Source organism: Oncorhynchus keta, chromosome 7, assembly GCF_023373465.1.
Source record: "Oncorhynchus keta strain PuntledgeMale-10-30-2019 chromosome 7, Oket_V2, whole genome shotgun sequence".
Classification (NCBI taxonomy): Eukaryota; Metazoa; Chordata; class Actinopteri; order Salmoniformes; family Salmonidae; genus Oncorhynchus; species Oncorhynchus keta.
The window spans coordinates 28,332,495-28,356,910 of record NC_068427.1 but is presented as its reverse complement, the minus strand read 5'-3'; the positions used below and the strand labels follow the sequence as shown (position 1 = coordinate 28,356,910).

At 44.5% G+C, this 24,416-nt stretch overlaps 3 protein-coding genes across 9 annotated transcripts in view; 1 reads left to right on the top strand and 2 right to left on the bottom strand.

The window, feature by feature from the left end:
- The window catches only part of LOC118375979 (ephrin type-A receptor 3-like), an 822,287-nt gene that overhangs the window by 479,435 nt on the left and 318,436 nt on the right, over positions 1-24,416 (bottom strand). The window lies entirely within an intron of this gene.
- Positions 16,726-24,416, bottom strand: part of LOC118385839 (ADP-ribosylation factor-like protein 13B) — an 18,042-nt gene continuing 10,351 nt past the window's right edge. The window contains exons 2-3 of the mRNA XM_035772997.2: positions 17,023-17,128; positions 16,726-16,929 (exon numbers count right to left, since the gene is read on the bottom strand). Of these exons, the coding sequence (XP_035628890.2) occupies positions 16,726-16,929; positions 17,023-17,128 (310 nt within the window). The remainder of the gene's footprint in view (positions 16,930-17,022; positions 17,129-24,416) is intronic.
- The window catches only part of LOC118386270 (syntaxin-19-like), a 14,245-nt gene continuing 7,878 nt past the window's right edge, over positions 18,050-24,416 (top strand). For 2 of the 6 annotated variants that reach the window (XM_035773885.2, XM_052522435.1), the window contains exons 1-2: positions 18,050-18,400; position 24,416. The exon at position 24,416 is cut by the window's right edge and continues 146 nt beyond it. The gene's annotated coding sequence lies outside the window, so the exon portion shown is untranslated. Of the gene's footprint in view, positions 18,401-23,245; positions 23,344-24,401 lie in introns of all 6 variants that reach the window. The other 4 variants (XM_035773884.2, XM_035773887.2, XM_052522434.1 and 1 more) reach the window with 3 other exon arrangements.

The window sequence follows — 24,416 nt, the reverse complement described above, 5'->3', positions numbered from 1 at the left end:
CTCTGTTCACCGGTGTCTTGTGGGATATTGTTCTCATGTCTGTTGGTCTTGTGAGTACCTGTACTTTGTTGTTTCAGCTTTCGTGCTGCGTGTATTGTGTACTCGTTATTACAGGTCTCGTCCCATGTATTGTTATTACGGTCTCGTCCCGTATTGTTATTATGGGTCTCGTCCCGTATTGTTATTACGGTCTCGTCCCGTGTATTGTTATTACGGTCTCGTCCCGTGTATTGTTATTATGGGTCTCGTCCCGTATTGTTATTACGGTCTCGTCCCGTGTATTGTTATTACGGGTCTCGTCCCATGTATTGTTATTACGGTCTCGTCCCGTGTATTGTTATTACGGTCTCGTCCCGTGTATTGTTATTACGGTCTCGTCCCGTGTATTGTTATTACGGGTCTCGTCCCGTGTATTGTTATTACAGTCTCGTCCCATGTATTGTTATTACGGTCTCGTCCCGTGTATTGTTATTACGATCTCGTCCCATGTATTGTTATTACGGGTCTCATCCCGTGTATTGTTATTACGATCTCGTCCCGTGTATTGTTATTACGGTCTCGTCCCGTGTATTGTTATTACGATCTCGTCCCGTGTATTGTTATTACGGTCTCGTCCCGTGTATTGTTATTACGGTCTCGTCCCGTGTATTGTTATTACGGTCTCGTCCGTGTATTGTTATTACGGTCTCGTCCCGTATTGTTATTATGGTCTCGTCTCGTGTATTGTTACGGTCTCGTCCCGTGTATTGTTATTATGGGTCTCGTCCCATGTATTGTTATTACGGGTCTCGTCCCGTGTATTGTTATTACGGTCTCGTCCCGTGTATTGTTATTACGATCTCGTCCCGTGTATTGTTATTACGGTCTCGTCCCGTGTATTGTTATTACGGTCTCGTCCCGTGTATTGTTATTACGGTCTCGTACCAGTGTATTGTTATTACGATCTCGTCCCGTGTATTGTTATTACGGTCTGGTCCCGTGTATTGTTATTACGGTCTCGTCCCGTGTATTGTTATTACGATCTCGTCCCGTGTATTGTTATTACGGTCTCGTCCCGTGTATTGTTATTACGTGCACTGTATTGTTATTATCTCGTCCGGTATTGTTATTACGGTCTCGTCCCATGTATTGTTATTACGGTCTCGTCCCCGTGTATTGTTATTATGAAACTGTCCCGTGTATTGTTATTACGGTCTCGTCCCATGTATTGTTATTACGGTCTCGTCCCGTGTATTGTTATTACGGTCTCGTCCCGTGTATTGTTATTACGGTCTCGTCCCGTGTATTGTTATTACGGTCTCGTCCCAGTATTGTTATTACGGTCTCGGTCCCCTGTATTGTTATTACGGTCTCGTCCCGTGTATTGTTATTACGGTCTCGTCCCGTGTATTGTTATTACGGTCTCGTCCCGTGTATTGTTATTACGGTCTCGTCCCGTGTATTGTTATTACGGGTCTCGTACCCGTGTATTGTTATTACGGTCTCGTCCCATGTGTTGTTATTACGGTCTCGTCTCGTGTATTGTTATTACGGTCTCGTGCCGTGTATTGTTATTACGGTCTCGTCCCGTATTGTTATTACGGTCTCGTCCCATGTGTTGTTATTACGGTCTCGTCTCGTGTATTGTTATTACGGTCTCGTGCCGTGTATTGTTATTACGGTCTCGTCCCGTGTATTGTTATTACGGTCTCGTCCCCTGTATTGTTATTACGGTCCCGTGTATTGTTATTACGGTCTCGTCCCATGTATTGTTATTACGGTCTCGTCCCCGTGTATTGTTATTACGGTCTCGTCCCGTGTATTGTTATTATTGTCTCGTCCCGTGTATTGTTATTATGGGTCTCGTCCCCCGGTCTCGTATTATTGTTATTATGGTCTCGTCCCGTATTGTATTGTTATTATGGTCTCGTCCCGTGTATTGTTATTATGGGTCTCGTCCCGTGTATTGTTATTATGGGTCTCGTCCCGTGTATTGTTATTACGGTCTCGTCCCGTGTATTGTTATTATGGGTCTCGTCCCGTGTATTGTTATTATGGGTCTCGTCCCGTGTATTGTTATTACGGTCTCGTCCCGTGTATTGTTATTACGGTCTCGTCCCGTGTATTGTTATTACGGTCTCGTCCCATGTATTGTTATTACGGTCTCGTCCCGTGTATTGTTATTATGGGTCTCGTCCCGTGTATTGTTATTACGGGTCTCGTCCCGTGTATTGTTATTACGGTCTCGTCCCGTGTATTGTTATTACGGTCTCGTCCCGTGTATTGTTATTACGGTCTCGTCCCGTGTATTGTTATTACGGTCTCGTCCCGTGTATTGTTATTACGGTCTCGTCCCATGTATTGTTATTACGGTCTCGTCCCCTGTATTGTTATTACGGTCTCGTCCCGTGTATTGTTATTACGGTCTCGTCCCGTGTATTGTTATTACGGTCTCGTCCCGTGTATTGTTATTACGGTCTCGTCCCCTGTATTGTTATTACGGTCTGTATTGTTATTACGGTCCCCGTGTATTGTTATTACGATCTCGTCCCGTGTATTGTTATTACGGTCTCGTCCCGTGTATTGTTACGGTCTCGTCCCGTGTATTGTTATTACGGTCTCGTCCCATGTATTGTTATTATGATCTCGTCCCCTGTATTGTTATTACGGTCTCGTCCCGTGTATTGTTATTATGATCTCGTCCCGTGTATTGTTATTATGATCTCGTCCCGTGTATTGTTATTACGGTCTCGTCCCATGTATTGTTATTACGGTCTCGTCCCGTGTATTGTTATTACGGTCTCGTCCCGTGTATTGTTATTATGATCTCGTCCCGTGTATTGTTATTACGGTCTCGTCCCGTGTATTGTGGTCTCGCACCGTGTATTGTTATGGGTCTCGTCTCGTGTATTGTTATTACGGTCTCGTCCCATGTATTGTTATTACGGTCTCGTCCCATGTATTGTTATTACGGTCTCGTGTACCGTTATTATGGGTCTCGTCCCGTGTATTGTTATTACGGTCTCGTCCCGTATTGTTATTACGGTCTCGTCCCGTGTATTGTTATTACGGTCTCGTCCCGTGTATTGTTATTACGGTCTCGTCCCATGTATTGTTATTACGGTCTCGTCCCATGTATTGTTATTACGGTCTCGTCCCGTGTATTGTTATTACGGTCTCGTACCCGTGGATTGTTATTATGAGTCTCGTCCCGTGTATTGTTATTATGATCTCGTCCCCTGTATTGTTATTACGGTCTCGTCCCGTGTATTGTTATTACGGTCTCTTCCCATGTATTGTTATTACGGTCTCGTCCCATGTATTGTTATTACGGTCTCGTCCCGTGTATTGTTATTATGGTCTCGTCCCCTGTATTGTTATTACGGTCTCGTCCCGTGTATTGTTATTACGGTCTCGTCCCATGTATTGTTATTACGGTCTCGTCCCGTGTATTGTTATTATGATCTCGTCCCCTGTATTGTTATTACGGTCTCGTCCCGTGTATTGTTATTACGGTCTCGTCCCGTGTATTGTTATTACGGTCTCGTCCCGTGTATTGTTATTATGATCTCGTCCCCTGTATTGTTATTATGATCTCGTCCCGTGTATTGTTATTACGGTCTCGTCCCGTGTATTGTTATTACGGTCTCGTCCCGTGTATTGTTATTATGATCTCGTCCCCTGTATTGTTATTACGGTCTCGTCCCGTGTATTGTTATTACGGTCTCGTCCCGTGTATTGTTATTATGATCTCGTCCCGTGTATTGTTATTATGATCTCGTCCCGTGTATTGTTATTACGGTCTCGTCCCATGTATTGTTATTACGGTCTCGTCCCGTGTATTGTTATTACGGTCTCGTCCCGTGTATTGTTATTATGATCTCGTCCCCTGTATTGTTATTACGGTCTCGTCCCGTGTATTGTGGTGCACCGGTTATTATGGGTCTCGTCTCGTGTATTGTTATTACGGTCTCGTCCCATGTATTGTTATTACGGGTCTCGTCCCATGTATTGTGGTGCACCGGTTATTATGGGTCTCGTCCCGTGTATTGTTATTACGGTCTCGTCTCGTGTATTGTTATTACGGTCTCGTCCCGTGTATTGTTATTACGGTCTCGTCCCATGTATTGTTATTACGGTCTCGTCCCATGTATTGTTATTACGGTCTCGTCCCATGTATTGTTATTACGGTCTCGTCCCCTGTATTGTTATTACGGTCTCGTCCCGTGTATTGTTATTACGGTCTCGTCCCATGTATTGTTATTACGGGTCTCGTCCCGTGTATTGTTATTACGGGTCTCGTCCCGTGTATTGTTATTACGGGTCTCTTCCCATGTATTGTTATTACGGTCTCGTCCCGTATTGTTATTACGGTCTCGTCCCATGTATTGTTATTACGGTCTCGTCCCATGTATTGTTATTACGGTCTCGTCCCCTGTATTGTTATTACGGTCTCGTCCCGTGTATTGTTATTACGGTCTCGTCCCATGTATTGTTATTACGGGTCTCGTCCCGTGTATTGTTATTACGGGTCTCGTCCCATGTATTGTTATTACGGTCTCGTCCCCTGTATTGTTATTATGATCTCGTCCCCTGTATTGTTATTACGGTCTCGTCCCGTGTATTGTTATTACGGTCTCTTCCCATGTATTGTTATTACGGTCTCGTCCCATGTATTGTTATTACGGTCTCGTCCCGTGTATTGTTATTATGATCTCGTCCCTGTATTGTTATTACGGTCTCCCGTGTCCTCGTGTATTGTTATTACGGTCTCGTCCCATGTATTGTTATTACGGTCTCGTCCCGTGTATTGTTATTACGGTCTCGTCCCGTGTATTGTTATTATGATCTCGTCCCCTGTATTGTTATTACGGTCTCGTCCCGTGTATTGTTATTATGATCTCGTCCCGTGTATTGTTATTATGATCTCGTCCCGTGTATTGTTATTACGGTCTCGTCCCATGTATTGTTATTACGGTCTCGTCCCGTGTATTGTTATTACGGTCTCGTCCCGTGTATTGTTGTTATGATCTCGTCCCCTGTATTGTTATTACGGTCTCGTCCCGTGTATTGTGGTGCACCGGTTATTATGGGTCTCGTCTCGTGTATTGTTATTACGGTCTCGTCCCATGTATTGTTATTACGGGTCTCGTCCCATGTATTGTGGTGCACCGGTTATTATGGGTCTCGTCCCGTGTATTGTTATTACGGTCTCGTCCCGTGTATTGTTATTACGGTCTCGTCCCGTATTGTTATTACGGTCTCGTCCCGTGTATTGTTATTACGGTCTCGTCCCATGTATTGTTATTACGGTCTCGTCCCATGTATTGTTATTACGGTCTCGTCCCTGTATTGTTATTACGGTCTCGTCCCGTGTATTGTTATTACGGTCTCGTCCCATGTATTGTTATTACGGTCTCGTCCCGTGTATTGTTATTACGGTCTCGTCCCGTGTATTGTTATTACGGTCTCGTCCCATGTATTGTTATTACGGTCTCGTCCCGTGTATTGTTATTACGGTCTCGTCCCATGTATTGTTATTACGGTCTCGTCCCGTGTATTGTTATTACGGTCTCGTCCCATGTATTGTTATTACGGTCTCGTCCCGTGTATTGTTATTACGGTCTCGTCCCGTGTATTGTTATTACGGTCTCGTCCCTCGTCCCCATATTGTTATTACGGGTCTCGTCCCCATGTATTGTTATTACGGTCTCGTCCCCTGTATTGTTATTACGGTCTCGTCCCGTGTATTGTTATTACGGTCTCGTCCCATGTATTGTTATTACGGGTCTCGTCCCGTGTATTGTTATTACGGGTCTCGTCCCATGTATTGTTATTACGGTCTCGTCCCGTGTATTGTTATTACGGTCTCGTCCCATGTATTGTTATTACGGTCTCGTCCCTGTATTGTTATTACGGTCTCGTCCCGTGTATTGTTATTACGGTCTCGTCCCATTGTTATTACGGGTCTCGTCCCGTATTGTTATTACGGGTCTCGTCCCGTGTATTGTTATTACGGTCTCGTCCCATGTATTGTTATTACGGTCTCGTCCCGTGTATTGTTATTACGGTCTCGTCCCCTGTATTGTTATTACGGTCTCGTCCCGTGTATTGTTATTACGGTCTCGTCCCGTGTATTGTTATTACGGTCTCGTCCCGTGTATTGTTATTACGGTCTCGTCCCATGTATTGTTATTACGGGTCTCGTCCCATGTATTGTTATTACGGTCTCGTCCCATGTATTGTTATTACGGGTCTCGTCCCATGTATTGTTATTACGGTCTCGTCCCATGTATTGTTATTACGGGTCTCGTCCCATGTATTGTTATTACGGTCTCGTCCCATGTATTGTTATTACGGGTCTCGTCCCATGTATTGTTATTACGGGTCTCGTCCCATGTATTGTTATTACGGTCTCGTCCCGTGTATTGTTATTACGGGTCTCGTCCCGTATTGTTATTACGGGTCTCGTCCCATGTATTGTTATTACGGTCTCGTCCCCTGTATTGTTATTACGGTCTCGTCCCCTGTATTGTTATTACGGTCTCGTCCCATGTATTGTTATTACGGTCTCGTCCCGTGTATTGTTATTACGGTCTCGTCCCATGTATTGTTATTACGGTCTCGTCCTGTATTGTTATTACGGGTCTCGTCCCGTATTGTTATTACGGTCTCGTCCCCTGTATTGTTATTACGGTCTCGTCCCATGTATTGTTATTACGGTCTCGTCCCCTGTATTGTTATTACGGTCTCGTCCCATGTATTGTTATTACGGTCTCGTCCCCTGTATTGTTATTACGGTCTCGTCCCATGTATTGTTATTACGGTCTCGTCCCCTGTATTGTTATTACGGTCTCGTCCCATGTATTGTTATTACGGGTCTCGTCCCATGTATTGTTATTACGGTCTCGTCCCGTATTGTTATTACGGTCTCGTCCCATGTATTGTTATTACGGTCTCGTCCCATGTATTGTTATTACGGTCTCGTCCCGTATTGTTATTACGGTCTCGTCCCGTGTATTGTTATTACGGTCTCGTTATTACGGTCTCGTCCCGTGTATTGTTATTACGGTCTCGTCCCGTGTATTGTTATTACGGTCTCGTCCGTGTATTGTTATTATGGTCTCGTCCCGTGTATTGTTATTACGGTCTCGTCCCGTGTATTGTTATTACGGTCTCGTACGTATTGTTCTCGTCCCCTGTATTGTTATTACGGGTCTCGTCCCTGTATTGTTATTACGGTCTCGTCCCGTGTATTGTTATTACGGGTCTCGTCCCCTGTATTGTTATTACGGTCTCGTCCCGTGTATTGTTATTACGGTCTCGTCCCGTGTATTGTTATTACGGGTCTCGTCCCTGTATTGTTATTACGGTCTCGTCCCCGTGTATTGTTATTACGGTCTCGTCCCGTGTATTGTTATTACGGTCTCGTCCCGTGTATTGTTATTACGGTCTCGTCCCGTGTATTGTTATTACTGTCTCGTCCCGTATTGTTATTACGGTCTCGTCCCGTGTATTGTTATTACGGTCTCGTCCCCGTGTATTGTTATTACGGTATTGTTATTACGGTCTCGTCCCGTGTATTGTTATTACGGTCTCGTCCCATGTATTGTTATTACGGTCTCGTCCCATGTATTGTTATTACGGTCTCGTCCCATGTATTGTTATTACGGTCTGTATTGTTATTATGTCCCCGTGTATTGTTATTACGGTCTCGTCCCATGTATTGTTATTACGGTCTCGTCCCATGTATTGTTATTACGGTCTCGTCCCGTGTATTGTTATTACGGTCTCGTCCCATGTATTGTTATTACGGTCTCGTCCCGTGTATTGTTATTACGGTCTCGTCCCATGTATTGTTATTACGGTCTCGTCCCCTGTATTGTTATTACGGTCTCGTCCCCTGTATTGTTATTACGGTCTCGTCCCATGTATTGTTATTACGGTCTCGTCCCCTGTATTGTTATTACGGTCTCGTCCCGTGTATTGTTATTACGGTCTCGTCCCGTGTATTGTTATTACGGTCTCGTCCCGTATTGTTATTACGGTCTCGTCCCCTGTATTGTTATTACGGTCTCGTCCCATGTATTGTTATTACGGTCCCCCTGTATTGTTATTACGGTCTCGTCCCATGTATTGTTATTACGGTCTCGTCCCATGTATTGTTATTACGGTCTCGTCCCGTATTGTTATTACGGTCTCGTCCCTCGTGTATTGTTATTACGGTCTCTCGTCCCATGTATTGTTATTACGGTCTCGTCCCCATGTATTGTTATTACGGTCTCGTCCCATGTATTGTTATTACGGTCTCGTCCCGTATTGTTATTACGGTCTCGTCCCTGTATTGTTATTACGGTCTCGTCCCCGTATTGTTATTACGGTCTCGTCCCCATGTATTGTTATTACGGTCTCGTCCCTGTATTGTTATTACGGTCTCGTCCCCGTGTATTGTTATTACGTTATTACGGGTCTCGTCCCCGTATTGTTATTACGGTCTCGTCCCGTCCCTGTATTGTTATTACGGTCTCGTCCCCTGTATTGTTATTACGGTCTCGTCCCGTATTGTTATTACGTTCGTCCCGTGTATTGTTATTACGGTCTCGTCCCATGTATTGTTATTACGGTCTCGTCCCGTGTATTGTTATTACGGTCTCGTCCTCGTCCCCTGTATTGTTATTACGGTCTCGTCCCGTGTATTGTTATTACGGTCTCGTCCCCTGTATTGTTATTATTGTTATTGTTATTACGGTCTCGTCCCGTATTGTTATTACGGTCTCGTCCGTATTGTTATTACGGTCTCGTCCCTGTATTGTTATTACGGTCTCGTCCCCCAGTATTGTTATTACGGTCTCGTCTCGTCCCCTGTATTGTTATTACGGTCTCGTCCCGTATTGTTATTACGGGTCTCGTCCCCTGTATTGTTATTACGGGTCGGTCGGTCGTCCCTGTATTGTTATTACGGGTCTCGTCCCCATGTATTGTTATTACGGGTCTCGTCCCATGTATTGTTATTACGGGTCTCGTCCCTGTATTGTTATTACGGGTCTCGTCCCGTGTATTGTTATTACGGGTCTCGTCCCGTATTGTTATTACGGTCTCGTCCCATCCCCTGTATTGTTATTACGGTCTCGTCCCGTGTATTGTTATTACGGTCTCGTCCCATGTATTGTTATTACGGGTCTCGTCCCATGTATTGTTATTACGGTCTCGTCCCATGTATTGGGTCTCGTCCCGTGTATTATTACGGTCTCGTCCCATGTATTGTTATTACGGTCTCGTCCCGTCCATGTATTGTTATTACGGTCTCGTCCCCATGTATTGTTATTACGGGTCTCGTCCAGTGTATTGTTATTACGGTCTCGTCCCATGTATTGTTATTACGGGTCTCGTCCCGTATTGTTATTACGGTCTCGTCCCGTGTATTGTTATTACGGTCTCGTCCCATGTATTGTTATTACGGTCTCGTCCCGTATTGTTATTACGGGTCTCGTCCCGTATTGTTATTACGGGTCTCGTCCCATGTATTGTGGTGCACCGGTTATTACGGGTCTCGTCCCGTATTGTTATTACGGGTCTCGTCCCATGTATTGTGGTGCACCGGTTATTACGGGTCTCGTCCCGTATTGTTATTACGGGTCTCGTCCCGTATTGTTATTACGGGTCTCGTCCCATGTATTGTGGTGCACCGGTTATTACGGGTCTCGTCCCATGTATTGTGGTGCACCGGTTATTACGGGTCTCGTCCCGTGTATTTATTAGAGGTTTAACCTCGCTCTGTTGTTTGGGTTACATCCCTGTGTTTGTTTTGGGCTTCGTCCCAGTGCCTTTCATGGCATGTTGTATTTTTGGGTGGAGTATTAAAACCCCCTATTATGTATTTCTGCACCTGTCTCCAATCATTTATACAACGTGACACTTTCAGTACATCATGATTAACTGTTGTTCTGTTTGATAAAGATCTGCAGTTGATGGCATTTCCTAAAGATGTTTATCACTTTTATTTGCTGCCAGCTGATTGAACTAAGCTCACGTCCTCATCCATGCAAGGAGGTTTTCTGTTGACAGTGGGACGACTCTGGGCCTCCTCTTCAGCAAATTCTCTTGATATATTTTCCTTTCTCATTTTCTCCCCACTCCCCATTCCACTTCTTTCCTCTGCTCCTCTCCCAGCCTCTCCTTCCCCTGTTCCCTCAGTCTCTCCCTCAGTCTCACACAGACATGCAAAAATATTGATTTACAACAGACTGACAGGGAACACACCATAAGTCTGAGTTACAGTAAATACCAGATCAAGGGTCAAATCTCCCCAGACTGGTAGATAGACTCTAGCATGGATTGATGAGAGTATTCCCAGGGTTACAATGCTTGTTTGAATAAGAGTTTGGAGAGTTGGTAGAATCTTGGGGGAGTTGACGTGTCTTTGGCCTTTAGGCCTTTGGTCCTGGGATCAGGAGAGACAGTGAATTATGCCCAAACAATTCCTATCCACAGGCCATATGCCTATTATTATTATTATTATTATTATATGCACTTGTTGAGATCCATTTGATAGGGGTATTCAAAAGCCTATCAAAGGGCGAAATGGACCAAGTAACTACCATGTTGTTTTTCAGAACAGGCCAGAGAGTGATTTTGTTTTCTACAACACTACAGTTCTCTACAGTGCCCACATGAAAATATAGTATACAATGGTAAAAATACTACTAGTAGTATTCACTGTAGTGTTTTTGCTGACTTTACTGTAGTATGCACTAAAGTTTACTGCAGTATACTGTAGTATTTACAGTTAACTGCAGTATAAATAAGTTAGTTAAAGAAAACAACAGTAATATACTATTGGAATTAATGTAGTGTTTTTGCGAACTGTACTATACTGTAGTATTTACTGTAGTGTGTTTGTAGACATTACTGTAGTATTTGCTATAGTATTTTTGTTTTATTATCTTTGACATAGAAGTGGAGGCTTTCTCCTTCAGGATACCTACTGGAGAAATACTAAAAGAACATAGTTAAAATATTCTGCTCTTTTCTATAACCTGTAAGTTAACAGAATATATGGAGTATACTTGGCATGTAGGTTTCTCACTTATGGGAGGCACAAACTGCGATATGGGGGAGGGAAATGGGCAGGGTACATGCAAATGAAATACTGTAGTATTTATGTACTATATTGAAAAGGTGTATTTGCGGACAGTGCTTTTTATTGCAGGTAATAGTATGGTATTTACTATAGTATATTACAGTATACTACAACATTCTATAGTAAGTACGACACATGATCGAGTGATACTACAGTGTGTGGTATAGTATTCTACAGTATACTACAGTTTACTATATAATTCTATAGTAAGTACAGTAGTATTCTACAGTAAACGGTACTATTTTTTATGTGTTGGCTACAGTAGCACCTACCCTCTTTCATTGGCTCATTTCACTGGGCCAGCTCTCTCTCCTCAGTATCAACCTCTCTGATTGTTTGTAAGTTCCTCATCTTTGCCCTGCCCCTGACCTCTCTTCTCTCCCTCCCATCTCTCCTCCTCCTCCCCTCCACGCTGTATCTCTTCAGAAGTAAACACAACATATTTTTTCTGGATACATTCGACTCCCACACATAGCTAAAGAGACCACATTCTCTACAAGACAACAATCTTAAAAAGACAACATTTCCAAGGTCCTAAAAACAGATACTATTGATGTGACCCATGACTCAGTCTGTTCTTGTTGTTGACCTTCTCCACAGTAAGTGGTATCAAATCAGACACCCTGAGGGCCATTTAATTATAACAGACATACTGAGAGCAACACATGCAGCAGCTTATCTCACTGGGTAGCAGTAATCACCATGGTGCATGGAGAAATGCACATGCATTTCATTTGAAAGCATTATACAGTCAAGCTTTTTTTCTCCTCAACTCATCCTCTCATCTTATCCACCACATCTCCCTTCTCTTCTAGTATTTCCCCTTCACCTCTCCCTCTTCTAGTATGTCCCCTTCACCTCTCCCTCTTCTAGTATGTCCCCTTCACCTCTCCCTTATCTAGTATGTCCCTTCACCTCTCCCTCTTCTAGTATGTCCCCTTCACATCTCCCTCTTCTAGTATGTCCCCTTCACCTCTCTGTCTTCTAGTATGTCCCCTTCACCTCTCCCTCTTCTAGTATGTCCCCTTCATCTCTTCCCTCTTCTAGTATGTCCCCTTCACCTCTCCCCTCTTCTAGTATGTCCCCTTCACCTCTCCCCTCTTCTAGTGTGTCCCCTTCACCTCTTCCCTCTTCTAGTCTGTCCCCTTCATCTCTCCCCTCTTCTAGTATGTCCCCTTCACCTCTCCCCTCTTCTAGTATGTCCCCTTCACCTCTCCCTCTTCTAGTATGTCCCCTTCACCTCTCCCTCTTCTAGTATGTCCCCTTCACCTCTCCCTCTTCTAGTATGTCCCCTTCACCTCTCCCCTCTTCTAGTATGTCCCCTTCACCTCTCCCTCTTCTAGTATGTCCCCTTCACCTCTCCCTCTTCTAGTATGTCCCCTTCACCTCTCCCCTCTTCTAGTATGTCCCCTTCACCTCTCCCTCTTCTAGTATGTCCCCTTCACCTCTCCCCTCTTCTAGTATGTCCCCTTCTACCTCTTCCCTCTCTTCTAGTCCCCTGTCCCCTTCTATCCCCTCCCCTCTTTCTAGTATGTCCCCTTCACCTCTCCCCTCTTCTAGTATGTCCCCTTCACCTCTCCCTCTTCTAGTATGTCCCCTTCACCTCTCCCTCTTCTAGTATGTCCCCTTCACCTCTCCCCCCTCTTCTAGTATGTCCCCTTCACCCCTCTCCCTCTTCTAGTATGTCCCCTTCACCTCTCCCCTCTTCTAGTATGTCCCCTTCACCTCTCCCCTCTTCTAGTATGTCCCCTTCACCTCTCCCTCTTCTAGTATGTCCCCTTCACCTCTCCCTCTTCTAGTATGTCCCCTTCACCTCTCCCTCTTCTAGTATGTCCCCTTCACCTCTCCCTCTTCTAGTATGTCCCCTTCACCTCTCCCTCTTCTAGTATGTCCCCTTCACCTCTCCCCTCTTCTAGTATGTCCCCTTCACCTCTCCCTCTTCTAGTATGTCCCTTCAGTATGTCCCCTTCACCTCTCCCTCTTCTAGTATGTCCCCTTCACCTCTCCTAGTATGTCCCCTCTTCCCTCTTCTAGTATGTCCCCTTCACCTCTCCCCTCTTCTAGTATGTCCCCTTCACCTCTCCCCTCTTCTAGTATGTCCCCTTCACCTCTCCCTCTTCTAGTATGTCCCCTTCACCTCTCCCTCTTCTAGTATGTCCCCTTCACCTCTCCCTCTTCTAGTATGTCCCCTTCACCTCTCCTAGTATGTCCCCTTCACCTTCTAGTATGTCCCCTTCACCTCTCCCTCTTCTAGTATGTCCCTTCCCCCTTCACCTCTCCCTCTTCTAGTATGTCCCCTTCACCTCTCCCTCTTCTAGTATGTCCCCTTCACCTCTCCCCTCTTCTAGTATGTCCCCTTCACCTCTCCCTCTTTCTAGTATGTCCCACTCCCTCTTCTAGTATGTCCCCTTCACCTCCCTCTTCTAGTATGTCCCCTTCTTCACCTCTCCCTCTTCTAGTATGTCCCCTTCACCTCTCCCCTCTTCTAGTATGTCCCCTTCACCTCTCCCTCTTCTAGTATGTCCCCTTCACCTCTCCCTCTTCTAGTATGTCCCCTCCCCTCTTCTAGTATGTCCCCTTCACCTCTCCCTCTTCTAGTATGTCCCCTTCACCTCTCCCTCTTCTAGTATGTCCCTCCCTTCACCTCTCCCTCTTCTAGTATGTCCCCTTCATGTCCCCTTCCATCTTCTAGTATGTCCCCTTCACCTCTCCCTCTTCTAGTATGTCCCCTTCACCTCTCCCTCTTCTAGTATGTCCCCTTCACCCCCCTCTTCTAGTATGTCCCCTTCACCTCTCCCCTCTTCTAGTATGTCCCCTTCACCTCTCCCTCTTCTAGTATGTCCCCTTCACCTCTCCCCTCTTCTAGTATGTCCCCTTGTCCCCTCTTCTAGTATGTCCCCTTCTCCCCTCTTCTAGTATGTCCCTTCTACCCCTCTCCCTCTCTTCTAGTATGTCCCCTTCACCTCTTCTTCTACCTCTTCCCTCTCTTCTAGTATGTCCCCTTCACCTCTCCCCTCTTCTAGTATGTCCCCTTCACCTCTCCCTCTTCTAGTATGTCCCCTTCACCTCTCCCTCTTCTAGTATGTCCCCTTCACCTCTCCCTTCTTCTAGTCCCCTCTTCTATGTCCCCTTCACCTCTCCCTCTTCTAGTATGTCCCCTTCACCCCTCTCCCTCTCTTTCTAGTATGTCCCCTTCACCTCTCCCTTCTTCTATGTCCCCTTCATGTCCCCTTCTAGTATGTCCCCTTCACTCTCCCTCTTATGTCTTCAGTATGTCCCCTTCACCTCTCCCCTCTTCTAGTATGTCCCCTTCACCTCTCCCTCTTTCTAGTATGTCCCCTTCACCTCTCCCCCTCTTCTAGTATGTCCCCTTCACCTCTCCCCTCTTCTAGTATGTCCCCTTCACCTCTCCCTCTTCTAGTATGTCCCTTCACCTCTCCTCTTCTAGTATGTCCCCTTCACCTCTCCCTTCTCTGTCCCCTTCAGTCTGTCCCCTTCACCTCTCCCCTCTTCTAGTCTGTCTCCCTCTTCTAGTCTGTCCCCTTCACCTCTCCCCTCTTCTAGTATGTCCCCTTCACCTCTCCCCTCTTCTAGTATGTCCCCTTCACCTCTCCCCTCTTCTAGTATGTCCCCTTCACCTCTCCCCTCTTCTAGTATGTCCCCTTCACCTCTCCCCTCTTCAAGTATGTCCCCTCCCTCTCCCTCTTCTAGTATGTCCCCTTCACCTCTCCCTCTTCTAGTATGTCCCCTTCACCTCTCCCTCTTCTAGTATGTCCCCTTCACCTCTCCCTCTTCTAGTATGTCCCCTTCCCTCTTCTACCTGTCCCCTTCACCTCTTCTTCTAGTATGTCCCCTTCACCTCTCCCTCTTCTAGTATGTCCCCTTCACCTCTCCCTCTTCTAGTATGTCCCCTTCACCTCTCCCCTCTTCTAGTATGTCCCCTTCACCTCTCCCCTCTTCTAGTATGTCCCCTTCACCTTCTTCTAGTATGTCCCCTTCACCTCTCCCCTCTTCTAGTATGTCCCCACCTCTCCCCTCTTCTAGTATGTCCCCTTCACCTCTCCTCTTCTAGTATGTCCCCTTCACCTCCCTCTTCTAGTATGTCCCCTCTTCTAGTATGTCCCCTTCACCTCTCCCTCTTCTAGTATGTCCCCTTCACCTCTCCCTCTTCTAGTATGTCCCCTTCACCTCTCCCTCTTCTAGTATGTCCCCTTCACCTCTCCCTCTTCTAGTATGTCCCCTTCACCTCTCCCTCTTCTAGTATGTCCCCTTCACCTCTCCCTCTTCTAGTATGTCCCCTTCACCTCTCCCTCTTCTAGTATGTCCCCTTCTCCCTCTTCTAGTATGTCCTCTTCCCTCTCCCCTCTTCTAGTATGTCCCCTTCACCTCTCCCCTCTTCTAGTATGTCCCCTTCACCTCTCCCCTCTTCTAGTGTGTCCCCTTCACCTCTTCCCTCTTCTAGTCTGTCCCCTTCATCTCTCCCCTCTTCTAGTATGTCCCCTTCACCTCTCCCCTCTTCTAGTATGTCCCCTCCACCTCTCCCCCTCTTCTAGTATGTCCCCTTCACCTCCCTCTTCCCCCTTCACCTCTCTTCTAGTATGTCCCCTTCTTCTAGTATGTCCTCTCCCTCTTTCTAGTATGTCCCCTTCACCTCTCCCTCTTCTAGTATGTCCCCTTCACCTCTCCCCTCTTCTAGTATGTCCCCTTCACCTCTCCCTCTTCTAGTATGTCCCCTTCACCTCTCCCCCTTTCTAGTATGTCCCCTTCACCTCTCCCTCTTCTAGTATGTCCCCTTCACCTCTCCCCCTCCCTCTTCTAGTATGTCCCCTTCCTCTCCCCCTCTCTCCCTCTTCTAGTATGTCCCCTTCACCTCTCCCTCTTCTAGTATGTCCCCTTCACCTCTCCCCTCTTCTAGTATGTCCCCTTCATCTAGTATGTCCCCTTCACCCCCTCTTCTAGTATGTCCCCTTCACCTCTCCCCTCTTCTAGTATGTCCCCTTCACCTCTCCCTCTTCTAGTATGTCCCCTTCACCTCTCCCTCTTCTAGTATGTCCCCTTCACCTCTCCCCTCTTCTAGTATGTCCCCTTCACCTCTCCCTCTTCTAGTATGTCCCCTTCACCTGTCCCCTCCCCCTCTTCTAGTATGTCCCCTTCCCTCTTCTAGTATGTCCCCTCTCCCCTCTTCTAGTATGTCCCCTTCACCTCTCCCCTCTTCTAGTATGTCCCCTTCACCTCTCCCCTCTTCTAGTATGTCCCCTTCACCTCTCCCTCTTCTAGTATGTCCCCTTCACCTCTCCCCCTCTTCTAGTATGTCCCCTTCACCTCTCCCTCTTCTAGTATGTCCCCTTCACCTCTCCCTCTTCTAGTATGTCCCCTTCACCTCTCCCTCTTCTAGTATGTCCCCTTCACCTCTCCCTCTTCTAGTATGTCCCCTTCACCTCTCCCCTCTTCTAGTATGTCCCCTTCACCTCTCCCCTCTTCTAGTATGTCCCCTTCACCTCTCCCTCTTCTAGTATGTCCCCTTCATCTCTCCCCTCTTCTAGTATGTCCCCTTCACCTCTCCCTCTTCTAGTATGTCCCCTTCACCTCTCCCTCTTCGTCTTTTCTCACCTGTCCTCTTTCTCCAAGCATGCTATCTCTTCTCTTTTTCTCTTGTCCTCCTCTCTGGTCCTCTTATGTGCTGTATCCATCTGCACACGCTCATTAATAGGCTTATAATCATGGGAGATGTAGTCCAGTAGCCATTCTACTCTCTCGCTGATGGACTTATCCAGGGACCTCCCTGAGCCAAGCACAGCTAACCACAACTTCTACAAGAACAACACAAGGGCATGTTCCTCTTACAGAATTTCTGAGCTGGCCTTTAGCCTTCAACAATGTATGCTATGGCATGAGACACTTACAATGAGGCAGCGACATTGGTGTCTGTTGACCAGTTTCTCCAGAGAGAGACAGTGTATCAGTTCCACCTCTCCCAGAGCCCCAGACAGGTCCTGCTTATTGGCAAGCCTATGAGTGAGAGTGTGAGAAAGAGCGTGAGAGAGAGCGAGAGTGAGAAAGCAAGAGAGAGAGAGAGAGAGAGAGATGGTTCAGGTAACGCAAATTAGGTCTCGGTTGTGGGCCGTTATCCACTCAATCTCTTAGTGCTGACACAGATGCATATGGCACACCTGACAACACACATGTCACAATATTATTTTGTTGTCATAACATCTACACATTAGGGAATGAGTCATCCAGCCAGTTAAAGCTGATGAATGCCCTTGTTTAGTATAAGCTGGTAATTATAATTCTGCTTTATTATGTGTTACTGTTGGTTGACATTCTATCCTCCACCCTGTGCTGGTTATGAATCCCATACACATATGGCTTTCATCCAACAAAAACATTCAGTGTTGGTCAGTGTTTTATTTTAGGTAACCATCTTTTTGATGACAACTGTTCAACACTCTAGAAACAGCCATTCTAAGGGTGTGGAGTAGGACCATGTCCTTTCCCTCCTCAAACGTTCCTGGAATTTCAGGACTTGTCAGAAACAATTTGCCAGCTATGCTCAGTAAAGCCGCTGGAGCCTGAGAAACACAATAGGGCCAGACCAGGGGCTTAGCTGGCAGGATGCACCATTACACATAGAAATGTAATGTATAGAGCTAAAGCAACTTATTCTATACATCTGAGTCATTGCTGTTCTACACATTATAGCTCTATTTGTTCTGTGATGAGGCTCCCTGTTGTTTGAGCAGCTCCTGGGGTAGAGTAGGAGTTGGAGTTCTCCCTATGTGCTCTCCCTTCTCCCACTGACTGAATATCCTTCCCTTCTTTCTTCAGATAGGCTAATCAGTTTCTCTCCCATTGGCCACAGAGAGTTCTACTTGAGAGAAAGGGTGTGGCCAGACTGGCAGAACCAGATTATCTGGGAAGTGAAGTTATTCCTCTGTTATAGCAGTTTTCTGGCTAACTGTTAACATAGAGGAAAACTAACAGAACAGGCACACCTGTGTACGACAGCTAACAGGTCTTTGAAGTGGAGGGCTAAGAAGATGCCATGAGGATTATGTTCAGGAGGATGGGATAAACATGTTGTTAACTTTATGGATACGTTATGGAGAAATTCCCTCTCCATGGCTTGGCTCAAGTGGCAGTTACATCCCTGGTCAAGAATAAAGGGTAGTTTCTAAGCATCAAGGACTACTAACTACAACAAGGACTACTAACTACAACAAGGACTACTAACCACAATAAGGACTACTAACTACAACAAGGACTACTAACTACAATAAGGTAAATAGAACAACTCATGCCTTCCTGCTTCTGGGAAGCTTTCCACTAGATGTTGGAACATTGCTGCAGGGACTTCAGCCACAAGAGCATTAGTAAGGTCGGGGCACTGATGTTGGGTGATTAGGCCTTGTTTGCAGTCTGCATTTCAATTAATCCCAAAGGTGTTCGATGGGGTTGAGGTCAGGCTCTTTGCAGGTCAGTCAAGTTCTTCCGCAACGATCTTTACAAACCCTTTCTGTACAGACCTCGCTTTGTGCATGGAGGCATTGTCATCCTGAAACAGGAAAGGCTCTTCCCCAAACTGTTGCCACAAAGTTGGAAGCATAGGATCATCTAGAATGGATTTGTATGCTGTAGCATTAAGATTTCATTTCACTTAAACTAAGGGGCCAAGCCCGAACCAGGAAAAAAATCTCCAGACCCTTATTCCTCCTCCACCAAACTTTACAGCCGGCACTATGCATTGGGGTAGGTAGCGTTCTCCTGGCATCCGCCAAACCCAGATTTGTCCAATGGTGAAGCGTGATTCATCACTTCAGAGTACAATGGCGGCGTGGTTTACACCAATCCATTGCACATTGTGATCTTAGACTTGTGTGTGGCTGCTCAGCCATGGAAACCGATTTCATTAAGCTCTCAATGAACAGTTATTGTGCTGAAGTTGCTTTCATAACTCGGTAGTGAGTGTTGCAACCGAGGAGAGATGATTTTTACACGCTGCGTGCTTCAGCTCTCGGCGGTCCCGTCCCGTGAACTTGTGTGACCTACCACTTTGCGGCTGAGCCGTTGTTGTTCCTAGATGTTTCCACTTCACAATAACAGCACTTACAGTTGACCGGGGCAGCTCTAGCAGGGGAGAAATTGTATGAACTGACTTTGTTGGAAATGTGGCATCCTATGATGGTGCCACGTTAAGTCATTGAGCTCTTCAGTACGGGCCATTCTACTGTCAATGTTTGTCTATGGAGATTGCATGGCTGTGTGCTCGATTTTATACACCTTGTCAGCAGTGGTGTGGCTGAAATAGCTGAATTCACAAATTTGAAGGGGTGTCTAACACTGTATTTTCTCAAGTGTACCGTGGGTATCACCCCTTGGATTTTTACACATTTTGTTGCATTACAAAGTGGGATTGAAATGCATTTAACTGTGTTTTATTAAAATTGTATTCATAAAAAACAAAACACTAATATACCTTGATTAAATAAGTATTCACCCCACTTAGTCGAAATAAACACTTTTGGCAGAAATTACAGCTTGTGTTGGATGAGCCCAAAACATAAGGCTTTGCGTTTAGGACAAATAGTTTATTCCTTTGCCATGTTTTTTTTTTACAGTATTACTTTAGTGCCTTGTTGCATTCAGGATGTTTTAGAATATGTTTAATCTGTATATGTGAAATCTTCTTTTCCCTCTGTCATTTAGGTCGTTATTATTATTTTACTACAATGTTTCCATCCCGTGTTCTCCCTTCACAGCCATTGAACTCTGTAGCTGTTTTAAAATGACCAATGGCCTCATGGTGACATCCCTGAACAGTTTCCTTCCTGTCCTGCAGCGACTCTCTTTGTTTTGTCTAGTCAGTTGAATATATCATCCACAGCATAATTATTCATTTTATTTCACACAGAGTGAGTACATGTCATTTATTATATGATTTGTAAGACAATAAATAGTCCCCAACGAATTTAGGCTTGCCTAAACAAAAGGGGTGAATCATTTTGCAACAACTATATTTGAGTCATTACATTTTTATTATTTTGCTAACATTTGTAGAATGTTCTTTTAACTTTGACATCATGGAGTATTTTGTGTAGATCAATGACAAAAATCCCAACCATTTCAATCGCACTTTGTCACACAACTAAATCCATTTCAATCCCACTTTGTCACACAACTAAATCCATTTCAATCCCACTTTGTCACACAACTAAATCCATTTCAATCCCACTTTGTCACACAACTAAATCCATTTCAATCCCACTTTGTCACACAACTAAATCCATTTCAATCCCACTTTGTCACACAACTAAATCCATTTCAATCGCACTTTGTCACACAACTAAATCCATTTCAATCCCACTTTGTCACACAACTAAATCCATTTCAATCCCACTTTGTCACACAACTAAATCCATTTCAATCCCACTTTGTCACACAACTAAATCCATTTCAATCGCACTTTGTCGCACTTTTTCAATCCCACTTTGTCACACAACTAAATCCATTTCAATCCCACTTTGTCACACAACTAAATCCATTTCAATCCCACTTTGTCACACAACTAAATCCATTTCAATCCCACTTTGTCACACAACTAAATCCATTTCAATCCCACTTTGTCACACAACTAAATCCATTTCAATCGCACTTTGTCACACAACTAAATCCATTTCAATCCCACTTTGTCACACAACTAAATCCATTTCAATCCCACTTTGTCACACAACTAAATCCATTTCAATCCCACTTTGTCACACAACTAAATCCATTTCAATCGCACTTTGTCACACAACTAAATCCATTTCAATCCCACTTTGTCACACAACTAAATCCATTTCAATCCCACTTTGTCACACAACTAAATCCATTTCAATCCCACTTTGTCACACAACTAAATCCATTTCAATCCCACTTTGTCACACAACTAAATCCATTTCAATCGCACTTTGTCACACAACTAAATCCATTTCAATCCCACAACTAAATCCATTTCAATCCCACTTTGTCACACAACTAAATCCAAAAGTGGTGAATACTTATGATACCCACTATATACTATTACTCTGTCAGATGAAATTCAAGGTTCTCAAGAACACAAAAAGTTGGGCTTCAATGTTAATTCATTTGTTATGAGCTCAGTTGTTTTGACAAAAGAGGACATTTCTTCATCCAATTCACCTCAACAGAGCAGCTGCATTATGCTGACAAATGAATGTGAACAGTTAGCTCCCTCATAAACTCTGTGACAGTTGAACAGATGGAAATTTGGAAAGCAGTCAGAGAACATATCAAACCATAGCAACATTCAGACAGAGTTTATGCAGGCCCTGGTTTTCAGGCTAAATCTCACATTGTTCTAGAATCGGTTGAGTAATGTCTGAATCACAGAGTTACAATAACCAGAACGGATAAGGCCTTTGCCTGGGCTATGGGAGATAAAGTCAATGACCGACCATTCAAAGTCGACTTGATTGGAAATGTATGATCTAGTAGTTGTAATCCTACAGTTTTAATGTGACATCCTGCCTAGAGAAGGTCAGAGGAGGTCTGTTGTGTTAGAATAGGCCTCCCACTTTAGCACTGCTGTAGTCTAAGCACAGAGAACAATGACCACTCTTACATTCATAAACCCAGTCTATGGGATTGTAATGGCTACACCACACACACACACACACACACACACACACAAGCGAAAGGGTTTTTCATGGGCTTTCCTTTTTGTAATCTATCCGGTAATTGGATAGTCTGTGATTCCAATACTACATTTCATTCAAAACACACATTCTGTTCACTCCACCCATTCTAACGGTTCAGGTCCAGCTAGCACATTTGGTTCCTTCAAAGTTGTGGGAATGTACATTTTTGGTTTCCCATTGGTTGGGAATCAAGCCATAAGTTTCCTGACTGGTAAAACTGTTGTTGTTTTTACATTCTGAGAACGGAAGTGAAAATGTCGCCTGTTCAGTGAATGTTCCTTTTTAGAATGTCTCACTACTTGAACGTTTTCTCGGTAGGTTTTATTAACGGAAAGTCTAGGTTGTTTGGGGATTTTTGAATAACTTGAAAACTTCCACTGAATGGTTCAATAAGACTTTTAATAACCAGCTTAGTTGAACGGTTTTGAACTCAAAACACAGATAGGACACATGGAAATGCGTCGGTGGAATTTGAACCTATAATCTTCTGGAATTAGTCCACCGTGCCACCAGTCTGGAGCAAGCATGTCATGTTTATTTATGCATACAAAACTGTTTCAAACAGACCCCATTTGAAAGGAAACAAGCCCTCATTAAGATCAACACACTTAACAAGATGGGAGATAGAGAGAGTTTTGTTGATGCTGAGAACGGAATGGATACTGAACAAAAATATAAACGCAACACGCAACAATTTCATTGATTTTACTGAGACACAGTTCATATGAGGAAATCAGTCGATTGAAATAAATTGATTAAGCCCCAAATCTATGTATTTCACATGACTGGGAAAACAGATATGCATATGTTGGTCACAGATACCTTAAAAAATAATAGACCTCACAATGGGCCTTAGGATCTCGTCACAGTGTGTTTGTGCATTCCAATTGCCATCAATAAAATGCTATTGTGTTCGTTGTACGTAGCTTATGCCTAGCCATATCATAACCCCACCACCACTATGGAGCACTCTGTTCACAGTGTTGACATCAGCAAACCGCTCGCCCACACAATGCCATATACGTGGTCTGACCAGGCCTAAAACGACCTTGGAGGCAGCTCTGGTGGAAATTTCTGCAGTCAGCATTCCAATTTCACGCTCCCTCAAAACTTGAGACATCTGTGGCATTGTGTTTTGTGACAAAAATTCACATTTTAGTGTGGCCTTTCATTGTCTTCAGCACAAGGTGCACCTGTGTAATGATCATGCTGTTTAATAAGATTCTTGATATGCCACACCTGTCAGGTGGATGGATTATTAAATCTAACCATGTTTGAACTGTTAAGAAACGTTCTGTTATTCCTTGTGTAGTCTTAACATTCTGTATACTCCCCTTGTCCTGAGGGTCAAAAATGACCTGCCTTCATTAAACCCCCAAAATAAAGCAGCTTAATTGAATTTTAAACCCCAAATCTATTTTGCAAGTCCAGGATGATGGCTGGCTTCCTGTCCTCATGGTCACTGATCTCAGCCGTTTTGTGCAGTGTGCTCAGGAGGACCACATTATTTTTCCTCTTTGGAAGGTAAGAAACTAGAGTGGTGGTGGGGGTGAAGGCAAACTTTGAGAAGGCCTCTCTCCCCCTTGTTGTGAGGAGTGCAGGGGGGAGCTCAAGCTTGTTCTTTCTAACTGTGCCAACCATGGTGATCGTCCTCTTCAGGAGCTGCTGGCTGAAATCAATCAGTAGCACACATAATCTCAATTTCTCATTGTGTGTGTGTGTGTGTGTGTGTGTGTGTGTGTGTGTGTGTGTGTGTGTGTGTGTGTGTGTGTGTGTGTGTGTGTGTGTGTGTGTGTGTGTGTGTGTGTGTGTGTGTGTGTGTGTGTGTGTGTCTCATTGTGTGTGTGTAACTGCCGGGTCAAAAATGACCCTAAGACAATCTTTGTACCCTGCTGGTGTACAGCTTTCAAGGAAATATGAAAAAAGGCGATGTTTCACTTTTTCTAATGTTGGGGTCACCTTAGGAAAAGTAATCAAATTTCAAGTTGAAACAATACCATTTAGGGCGTTTTCTCTGCTGTTAACCTGTCTAGGACTGTTGGCTAGCGGACCCCTCGCCAACAGCCAATGAAATTGCAGGGCGCCAAATACAAATCAACAGAAATCTCATAAATCAAATTTCTCAAACATAGACGTATTAGGCACCATTTTAAAGATACAATTCTCGTTAGTCCAGCCACAGTGTCTGATTTCAAAAATGCTTTACAGAGAAAGCTCCACAAACGATTATGTTAGGTCACCACCAACTCACAGAAAAACCCAACCATTTTTCCAGACAAAGAGAGTTATCACAAAAAGCACAAATAGAGATAAAATGAATCACTAACCTTTGATGATCTTCATCAGATGACACTCATAGGACTTCATGTTACACAATACATATATGTTTTGTTCGGTAAAGTTCATATTTCTATCCAAAATCTTATTTTACATTGGCGTGTTACGTTCAGTAGTTCCAAAACATGCAGTGATATTGCAGAGAGCCACATGAATTCACAGAAATACTCATTATAAATGTCAATGAAAATATAATTTTTCTAAAGTGTTTAGGCTCTGTTCTGTGGTGTTAACTTTACCAAAAGGCCTCAACTGACAGG